Here is an 11,025-nt window from a genome sequence, read left to right on the forward strand (position 1 = left end):
ATCCCCTGACTAACAAACAATGTACCCATTCAAGCCTGGCTCAGAACGTGTCCGGTGACTGATTCCTGGTTTAATTTGCCTTTTGGATTGTAAGAAGATCAATGGAGAGCCCTTCGCGTCCGTGCGCCCGGGTGCCATTTTAACACTAATGCTGTGTTAATTTGGGCTTGCATGTCCGCACTGAAATTGCCAACTCCAAGACTCATACAACGTTGATGCTGGATAATTCAGCAACATTGTTGTAAAAATGCTGAACAGCGTTTTGTTGCTCAGCGTTTTAACTGTGACCAGTTTCTCATCGAAGACTGAGAGTCGCAAAACTTCGAAAGACATTTGTAAGAACCGCTGCTCGTGTGAGGAAAAGGAGAATATATTGAGCATCAACTGTGAAAACAAAGGATTTACAACGGTTAGTCTATTTCAACCCCCACCGAACAAAATCTGTCAACTCTTTCTCAATGGAAACTTTCTTTCGAGGCTGAATCTGAACGAGTTTGTCAATTATGGTAATGTAACATCACTTCATCTGGGAAACAATGGGTTACAGGAGATAAAGACCGGAGCTTTTACTGGACTGAGATTGTTAAAACGACTTCATCTCAACAACAATAACTTGGAGATAATCAAGGAGGACACCTTTGCTGGTTTAGAGAGTTTGGAGTATTTACAGGCAGATTATAATTACATCAGTGCCATTGAAGCAGGTGCATTCGGTAAATTGAATAAACTCAAAGTACTGATTCTCAATGACAACCTCCTGCTCTCTCTTCCCAACAATGTATTTCGTTTCGTCATGTTAACGCATTTGGATCTAAGGGGGAACCGGCTTAAGATGCTGCCTTTTGCTGGTGTGCTGGAGCATATAGGCGGCATTATGGAGATCCAACTGGAGGAGAACCCGTGGAACTGCACCTGTGATCTGATCCCCTTAAAATCCTGGCTGGACACCATCTCAGTCTTTGTAGGGGACATCGTGTGCGAGACCCCATTTAGACTGCATGGAAAGGACATTACGCAATTGATTAAGCAAGATCTATGCCCCCGACGAAATGCTGGTGATTCAAATCACCGCGTAATGCAGCCTCCCTCTGACTCCCAATACCACGGCCTGTCTCCCACCCTACACCCCAGTGTCACACCAACAAAAACCCCAAGGGCCTCTCGTCCCCCTAAAATGAGAAATCGCCCCACACAAAGGGTAACGTCTAGTAAGGACAAACAAGTGTTCGGGCCTATAATGGTTTATCAGACTAGGTCCCCTGTTCCCATGACCTGCCCTAGCATATGCGTCTGCACCTCTCAGAACCCAGACAGTGGATTAAATATCAACTGCCAGGAGAGGAAATTGCATAATATAACAGAGCTCACCCCTAAACCGTCCTATCCAAAGAAATTGCATTTAACAGGCAATTACTTACATACCATATACAGAACAGACCTAACCGAATACAGCTCACTAGAGCTCCTCCACTTAGGAAATAATAGAATAGCTGTCATTCAGAATGGGGCCTTTGAACATCTGGCTAATCTACGGAGACTTTACCTCAATGGCAATTACATTGAAAGTCTATCCCAGTCATTATTCGCAGGGCTGCAGAGCCTTCAATACTTATACCTGGAGTACAATGTTATCAAGGACATTTTACCCCAGACGTTTAACTCGTTACAGAATCTGCAGCTTCTGTTCCTAAACAATAATCTACTGAGATCCCTTCCCGACAATGTTTTTTGGGGGACTATGCTGACAAGACTAAACCTGAGGAACAATCATTTCTCCCACCTGCCGGTGCGCGGTGTGCTCGACCAGCTCTCCGCATTCATTCAGATCGACCTGCAGGAGAACCCATGGGATTGCACCTGCGACATCGTTGCCCTTAAAAACTGGATGGAGCTGTCCAGCACCAGCGTAGTGGTAAATGAAATCACATGTGATTCGCCCTCCAAACACGCAGGGCGCCTCCTCAGGTCCCTGCGTAACGATGCAATTTGTCCTGAGCCTAATGAGATCACAATAACCAAGGCCCCCACCGTCAGACCCAGCACTGACTCCACTCCTCCCTCTGCCATCACGCCCACTGACGAGCAGGTGCCGGAGATGCACGCGGAGGTGCCCCTGTCGGTTCTCATACTGGGACTGCTCGTGGTTTTCATTCTGTCGGTCTGCTTCGGGGCTGGTTTGTTCGTATTTGTCCTCAAACGACGCAAAGGTGCTGATAGCGTTCCCGCCAGTGTCAATAATGTAGATTTAAACTCATTCCAGGTACAGTATGGTTCTTATAGCACAGATCCCACTGCAGATAAAACAGAGACGCATGTGTATAACTACATCCCTCCCCCCGTTGGCCAGATGTGTCAGAATCCCATCTACATGCAGAAAGATAGCGAGCAGGTGGCCTACTATAGGAATCTAAAGGAACTAAGTTTCAGCACCATGGACACTAAAAAGTCGGAGTTGCCCCCAAGTCCATATACTATAAGCACAGTGGAGTTCATTGAGAAACAATCTTGCGGCAATCGAGAGCCCGAGCTGCTTTATCAAAACATTGCAGAGCGGGTTAAGGACCTTCCGACTGCTGGGGCTCTGAATTATAATTTTTGCACTTTACCGAAAAGACAGTTCATTCCTCAATATGAAAGCACTAGACGACACAACCAGGACAGGTTGAATAAAACTGTTCTCTATGGGACTCCACGAAAGTATTATGCCGATCAATCAAAAAATGAACACTCTGTACTGCCTGGAAAGCTAAAAACAGAACCAGACTACCTCGAAGTTCTGGAAAAACAAACTGCAATGAGTCAGTTGTAAGATTATGGCCCTACTTAGTATCATCAACAATTATTACATCGATATGTACTCCACAAATTGACGAGTCCAACTCAGTGTCCAAGCGTTTTCTCTCCTTTATTTTCCAGCTGTATTGAGTAAACGTATATGCAGTTATATTATTTTACTGGAGGTTTAAATTATTTATTCTACTTGAAATATAGTCTGTAGCAGGTACCGCAAGAACTATGTAAAATACAGCTTTGTGCATTTCATATTCTATATTTGATTTAATCTGTGGGAAGGGATATCCTTTTAATAGAAGAACATAAGTGAATAATTATGAAATGACTTTCCTGTACATAATAGCCTATTGATGGTGAGTGTGAAACACATGTACTGCTTCCGTCCACTTGGCAATCCATTTATTCCAGAAGTGCCTTTGCACTCCAAGTATTTTATCGTTGCTTTCTGCAAATGGACATTTTATAAGTGCTGTATTTTAAGAATCTTTATGTAAAATATAATTATTTGTCCATTATATTAAACAGAATTGAAGAGTGTATGATATTTATGGTAGAGAATATGTTTTGAATATCTAAGTGTCTTTCAAGATGTAAAATTTAGAGAATTGCATAACATTGTATGCTATAGATGATACAATACAATGCGCCATAAGCGCAATAAAATTTTCACTGAAGCACTTTGTCAAGTCTGAATTGAGCATTAAGCATTAAGATTTTACGTCTGTCTCTCGCTCTCTCTCTCTGTGTGTGTGTGTGTGTGTGTGTGTGTGTGCGTGCCCCCATGTGATGAGGAGGGTTGGTTGTTTAGGGGCGTTTACAGCACTCTCTTTGATCTATGGACCACGGTGTATTGACGAGGAATTTGCTGAATGACGCTTGTGCATTCAATTTATCGACCAGCGTTTCTATAGGTCCCTCACAGTAATACCACAGGACTACCATTCATTTCACACCTTTAATTTTTCACTCAAAAGGTAGAGAGCAGCAGTGTCCTCTAAAAGTATAGATTATTTATCTCTACGTTCTGATTTATGGATGATAAAAACTACTGCTCCACAACTACTGATCTCCTGTAGCCTCCTTGAAAAGCACAACATGATGATTAGTTCTCAACGCTCCTTATACCAAAAAGGGTTTGTTTATAGTGGTTTTAAATAGACCAGTTTATGTTCTGACCTTCAGGTGACATTTGCTTTGAGGTCTGCTGTGGGCCTAAATACAGCCTCCAAGCCCCCGTTATTCTGCTGTTGGTCTCTCGTTTTGTTTTTGCCTGGTCCTTCACGTAGCTATTGTGTCGCTGTCCATGGTGCTGTTTGTTTTCTGCTTGCTACTAATGCTGCATTTTCTATGGATTCTACTACAGTAAGGGGACTTTTCACTTGCTTTGTTCGATTTCACATTGACTTTGTTATGAGTGTACCATGTGTTTTGTTGTTGTTGTTCTTAATCATATTAATTAATTAAACTGAGAACTAAATCAAATTGGGAACTTAAGTTAGCAATAACTGGCCTACTTGTGATTTGATTGAACCATGAATTTAATGCTTCAGCATTTTCAAAACACAACACTAAGGATGAACAAGTTAATTATGTGAGTCTTACAATCCTGCTATTATGCTTGTGGGTAAGTGAGCTTGTGCTTGTGGGTAGCAGAGGCCATTTGAGTTGGTGTGAGTTAGACTGAGTGAAAGTGCTGTTCATCCCTTCTGAAACAGAGTGATTTTCTTTCTTGCATGGCACAATGGGTCTCTGTGTTGCTGTTTACTGCTGCTGTGGAGAATGAGGGGTTGGACATGTCTTGCACACCAATGAGGCTCCTCCTTCCCCACCACACACAGATGTCGATGGCATGCAATAGCTTTACAACAGAAGTTATCAATCACTCCAGTCAGTTGACACCAGAAGATAGGATAAAATATTATACATTGACATACGTGGTGTGCTTAACAATTTGAGGATGACTTTGAAGTATGTGATTGTGTGTGCTTGGATGACTAAATTGATGTTTTTGGGACACAGATGGCTCTCTAGAGTTTCACTGGGGTAGTTTTGTCACAAACAATTTCCATCCATGGATACTGTAAAGGAAGCAATTGAGATCTATCTCTATTGATCAACATATTGTAATCAACGTATTTTGTAACTTTCAATTAACCCTCTTTCATTTACTTTCAACAAGATGGTTCCTAATGTAGACAAAGGTTCTACATGGGGGATGCAAACTTTGACCTTGTTATGCTAAGGGCTAGTGGGGAACCAGAGTGAATCAATGGAGACTGCTTGGGGCCTCTCCTGAGGCGATCATGGACCTCTTCAGAAATGCTCTCAGGCAGGTTCATGTTTATTCAAAGGTTGGACTGGCTTTTTCCCCTCTTTGATTTGTGATGAGGCCCAAAGAGAGCAGCCTATGCTTGTTGTGAATGATACTCAATCTCTTTGACATGGTGGAGACCAAGAGACCAGTGGGAAGAATGGAAGGTCGATATTCCTCTTTCCAAGGGTCCCCGGAATTGGCCGGAGTCACAACCAATTCACTCTCATAGTAAGGAAGTGATGCCGGATTGTGACGTTTGAAAGGTCAGGGTCCGTGATGTGTTAATAGTTAATATTTTGGATCACTATAGATGCATTGTTCCACATTAACTGTTGGTTATGAGTTTTGTAGTTTCTCTGAGAAATGTTCAGATAAATGCTAGACTCCTACTGCATATGGTAATGCTGCTGCATGATTGTTTTTGCATTCATTAAATCAAGGTAATCAAGTACTCCTGTAGCTCAGTTGGTAGAGCATGGCGCTTGCAACGCCAGGGTTGTGGGTTTGATTCCCATGGGGGGCCAGTATGAAAAATGTATGCACTCACTAACTGTATGTCGCTCTGGATAAGAGCGTCTGCTAAATGACTAAAATGTAAGTACACAATTCAAAGCATAGTTACATTATTATATTTTTTGGTGCAATTTTCCCAAATATGTGGTACATTTTCACAACTCTTAGTACAAAACTACAAACAGATCATCCAGAAGGCAGTTGTTTCAAAACTCTAAGAACATTTTCAATTGACTAAGTACAACACACAACAACATAGTGACTTTTACACCTTAATCAGTGGTTCATCTAGAAATACATGTTCACATTGCAATACATCTTCATATCAAGCAACTGCCTTTCACAATGCAACACTCACATTACTTTGACATGATTCTCCTCTCTTTTGTTAAAATACATTTTACTATTACTTAATCCGACTGCTCTTAATTAATGATCACTAAAAACGTTTGGCAAACCTATAGATTTTACATGAATAACAGTTGGCCTACTACAGATTTTGAGAACTACATAATGAAAATGTATGTCTGTAAAGTAGAAACATGAAAAGTAGAATATATACTACTATTATGATTTTACTGCACAGTAATAAATACAACAAATCTGATATCGACAAGATCAGAGATATGTATGTAACCGTATGTACCGTATGTAACAAATCAAATCAATGTTTATTAGTAGCGAACACAGATTAGCAGATTAGCAGATGTTACAGCAGGTTCAGCGAAATGCTTATGTTTCTAGCTCCTACACTGCAGTAATACAATAGCAATACAATACAATAACAACATGCAAATAATTCACACTGCTTTACTTAAATTGTATTGATCAATACAGTTCTGTAATATATGCCATTTACGTAGCAGACACTTTTATCGAAAGTGATCACAGTGGGAATCAAACCTACAACTCTGGTGTTGCTAGTGGTCCTCTGTAGCTCAGCTGGGAGAGCACGGCGCTTGTAACGCCAAGGTAGTGGGTTCGATCCCCGGGACCACCCATACACAAAAATGTATGCACGCATGACTGTAAGTCGCTTTGGATAAAAGTGTCTGCTAAATGGCATATTATATTATTATTATTATTATTATTATTATTATTATTATTATTATAGTGCCACGCTCTAATGAACTGAGCCACAGTTCCACTACAATACAGAAGTACAGTACTGTAAAATACAATACATGACTACATTGCAGGTGGAAGGTATATGATGGTCATCCCCACAAGCGTATCACCCTCCTTCAGGACATGGATGAGGCATGCAATGATTTCAATCCAGACCTATGTAAGGCTTGGATTCGCCATGCCAAAAGGTTCTTCCCTAGGTTCATGAACAATGAGGATAGTTATTGCCTAATGTGAAAACAGTGTAATGTACTGTAATTTACAGTTCTGTAGCATACTACATTCAAAGGGCAATTCTGTATCTAAACTTTTTTTTTTCTATTGGATTAACGGGTTGTTAAAGGAACTAAATAGAGAATATATTATCATGTGTTTTGGATTAATGGTTGAGTGCTGAAAAAATTAATGAACAATGAAAGGTTTAGAATGTAAGACTGGATGCGTTACAAGTGTTAACAGATTGGAGTTTTGTACTAAGAGTTTTGAAAATTCACCACATACTTGTGAAAATAGCACCAAAGCAAAAATAAATAAATACATGTAATTGAAATCCTCAGCCTGAAATATGAGCCATGGTCACAATACATTCAGATCTTCATTTCAGTCACTAGAGTCAATGTTTCTTGCTGACTGGGTTGTGGATATATTATGTTTTCTAGTCTTTGTTGAGTTGAGATCTCTCTCGCTCTCTCTCTCTGTGTGTGTGTGTGTGAAGTCTTCTGTCCTCCCACAGTCCTTTGATGAATAATGCACCAGTTTCATGGCTGCGTATTAATTTAGGCATTAATGATTGGCCATGTTACATGTTGACAGAACGCCTTGAACAGCTGTCGCAGGATAAACAACCTTGCAGTCTCTGCACAATGTACACTCTTCTGCCTTGCAAAACAACTGTGTGGTCTATGAACCCTGAATTGGCGATGGTTTAAAACACACAGCCACAACCTCTCTGTTAAACACACAGAGTGAATGGTGAAGGTTGTTGGACTCACAGCCATGACTAAGATCAATGGGACGCTTGCCCCATCTTTGCGCACGGCTGAAGGCTAATCCTAGTGCACACCGCAGCAGGCCCACGGCCATGTGGTAAAAGAATGGTGACAGACAGCCTACTTCTCCAAAAGGTTAACTCAAGCCACATCTGACCTTGTGTCCACTCCCTCCGGAGCACAGCACAATGATCTTATTAGAAAAAAGAGAGTAAGAGAAATTGAAGTCAAACTCCATCCAATGGCAGTGAGAAAAGGCAGTGCATATGATAAATGAGAAGGGCCAAATCTACACTTACAATATATGGCACATAGGCTAGCTAGCGTTCACTTCTGTGCGATTCTGTCATATGAAAGGTCAATGGTTTGAATCCCCAATCCAACTAGGTGAAAAATCTGTCAACGTGCCTTTGAGCAAGGCACTTTCCCCTAATTAAGTCGCTCTGGATAATACGTCTGCTAAATGACTAAAATGTAAATATGAGGTTACATGTAGTACAGAATGCAGGGGTAATGTGAACGGGTAATGTGAATAGGTAATGTAAAGGGGTAATGTGAAGGGGTAATGAAGACATCTGAATTGTGCTGTGGTGAATTTATTTACATTTAAGAGTGTGTTATTTAATTAAATGTTATACCTTGTTTGACACTTTGGTCCTTTGTAGCTCAGTTGGTAGAGCATGGTGCTTGTAACGCCAGGGTAGTGGGTTCGATTTTCGGGACCATCGAAATGTAAAATGCATGACTAAGTAGCTTTGGATAAAAGTGTCTGCTAAATGGCATATATTATTATAATTATATTAAGTGGAGATTGAGCCACCCATGTGTGAGTGAGAAACAACTAAATAAAAGCCACCATCTTGAACCACCCTTCCACCGCTTTGCCCCATATGATGCCGAGTTTTAAAACACTTTTCCACATGAGACAGTATCAATAAGCCTTTCCTGTTCAATGCCTGCCATAAAATCTAATCACTGCAGTCATTATTCGGCACTTGAAGTGTGAAGCGGCTATACTGTAAGCCAATGTCCAAGGGAACACTTTCTTGGTTTGTGTAACAAGGCATGGCAAGTGGCTCCTCTAGAATAAAATCTCCCACTGGTTAGCAGTCCTACCCTTTGACCCTCACACAATGGAGCACTCATGTCTCAGGAAGTGCATGGAAGCCTTTCTCCCAGCAGCATGGAAAAGTCTTTATTTTTACCCCCAGGAATGCAATAGAAATCAACAACTTGGTTGTCAGACCAATATAACTCTCTCAGCTCTGTATATGGACTATGTTATATAGGGTATCGTGCAACAATGAATAGGAAAGGCTTCTGATTGGTTAACTCCAACATACCTCCACCATACATATATTTCCAACTATGTTTAGTATTAATATATTTGTATAGTTTCGTATTCACATCCATGGCTCACTCTGCCTGGTCTTAAACAATACTGTATATTGATAGCAATCCATATTGCTGGAACATGACTAATAAAGTGTTGAATTGATAATATAGCCCCTGACGTCAGGTGTTTGTAACATACAGTATGTGATAGCAGTGCCTTTGGGAACTCACAGGGAGGTTTGGCGGCTCCTCATCAGTGGCTTAAAATAACACATTATCCACATCGACCAACATAAATGGAAATGTGATGCTGAAGTACAAAAAATAAATAAACCTTTGAACCCATAGAAAGTGCAATTGCCTGCAGGAAAGTCACAATCCAAATTTTTGGCAGTGCATAAATAATTTCAACTACAGCTGGTTCTTCAAAAGAGGCTACTGCATTTTCGCATTTCAATTTGACACAGCTAGTGCTCTTTCAAGGATTCCGACATCCTTTGCGGAAGTATAAGCAGGATCAGTAAATTGGCCATATTTGGGGATTCTATTTGGGCAAAAAAAGAATATAGACATAGAAAGAGAAGAGAAATAGAGAAATAGAGAAATAGAGAAATAGAGAGAAGCTTGCAGAAAAAACTATCAAACATAATATAGGTGGACGGTTTCTTGGGAAAGCTTTTTCTCCGTCTGTCAGCCATTTGACAAGATGGGCACCACACTTACAAAAAAACTATTATTGGTTCTCTCTTTTCATTGAAACATTGTAATAGAAATAAAGATACAAATCTGCAATCCTACTCAACGAATATATTACTGTACTATTTCATTCTACCCAGGGTATGACTAATCACACAGAGCTTACACATTGACATGCAAATATTAATGTGTGTTCTAGATCTCTGTGTTGCTGACTCTGTCTATAGAAGGGAAGAGCACCGGAGGCCCTATGGTAGTCTGTGAATGATAACCAGCTGTTCTCTGGAGGCAGCAGCATAGTCACGGATGATGGTCCAGATATCCTGACGATCAATGGTAAGCCCAGACTGTGTTAGTGGGGGGATGCATCCATGTCAAACTGTTTGTCAGTTGAATGCAACTGACCACTGACGCCCTTGAGGATGCATTTACACCACTGCCGCCAAATTACACTTCGCATCCCATCAAACCCTTATTCAACAACAACTCAGATGGAGGACCCAAAGGAGGTCTCTCTACTGCCACCGCTAAGGCTACAGCCATCCGTCTATTGAGTAGTGTGACTCAAATGAAGACAAGACTGTCTGTTTGACTTAACATTAACCCATCTGCTGCTAATGCCCTCTCAATGTTAGATGGCTGGAGGGCAAGATGCACTCTGTTGCTCAAGTGAAGGACAACATAACAGTAAATCTATGTATTGAGTTACAGGGTCGCAGTATATAGTGGCATTGTAGATTGCAGTTCTTATAGACACTATGCAGATACTTTTAGTCTAAATTGCATTAGCTTCCCTTTTAACATAGCATGTGTACCATCTAAACCATATTTAAAGGTCACATCCATAAGGGTTGTTAAATAAGTATTGAATCAGCAACGTTTTGTAAATCAAGGTTAGATCTATATTGATATTTTAGTCATTTAGCATACATTAATATCCAGAGGGACTTGCAGTAGTGAGTGCATACATTTTCATACTTTTTCATACTATTTTTGTACTACTTTTTTTTTTCTCCTACTGAATGCCAGTGAGATACGGCCCTAGGAGCTCACCAATCAACTTTCCTTGTCCACCCAGTCTGAGAATGATAAGTGAGTCCACAGGCCCATCCATCTGTGAGTACAGCAGAATCTAAAGCCCTAAAACGTCCCTGTCTGGGTTCAGGCAATTTGTCAGGTAAGAAAACTCATGTCCAAATGCTTCCTTTGAAGCTTGAGTGGAGCACAGTATCTGATGTATCGGTATCGGCTTCAAAA

At 40.7% G+C, this 11,025-nt stretch overlaps 1 protein-coding gene across 1 annotated transcript; it reads left to right on the top strand.

Moving 5' to 3' along the window:
• Window positions 1-235: 235 nt before the first annotated feature.
• Window positions 236-2,809, top strand: LOC311105269 (SLIT and NTRK-like protein 2; the record flags this gene model as incomplete). The annotated part of the gene is made up of 1 exon (XM_084147362.1): window positions 236-2,809. The coding sequence occupies exon 1, from the start codon at window positions 248-250 to the stop codon at window positions 2,807-2,809; it is 2,562 nt and encodes an 853-aa protein (XP_084003488.1). The 5' UTR covers window positions 236-247.
• Between the last annotated feature and the right edge of the window lie 8,216 nt (window positions 2,810-11,025).

The sequence above is a fragment of the Coregonus lavaretus genome (genome assembly GCF_964263955.1).
Source record: "Coregonus lavaretus genome assembly, chromosome: 29".
Classification (NCBI taxonomy): Eukaryota; Metazoa; Chordata; class Actinopteri; order Salmoniformes; family Salmonidae; genus Coregonus; species Coregonus lavaretus.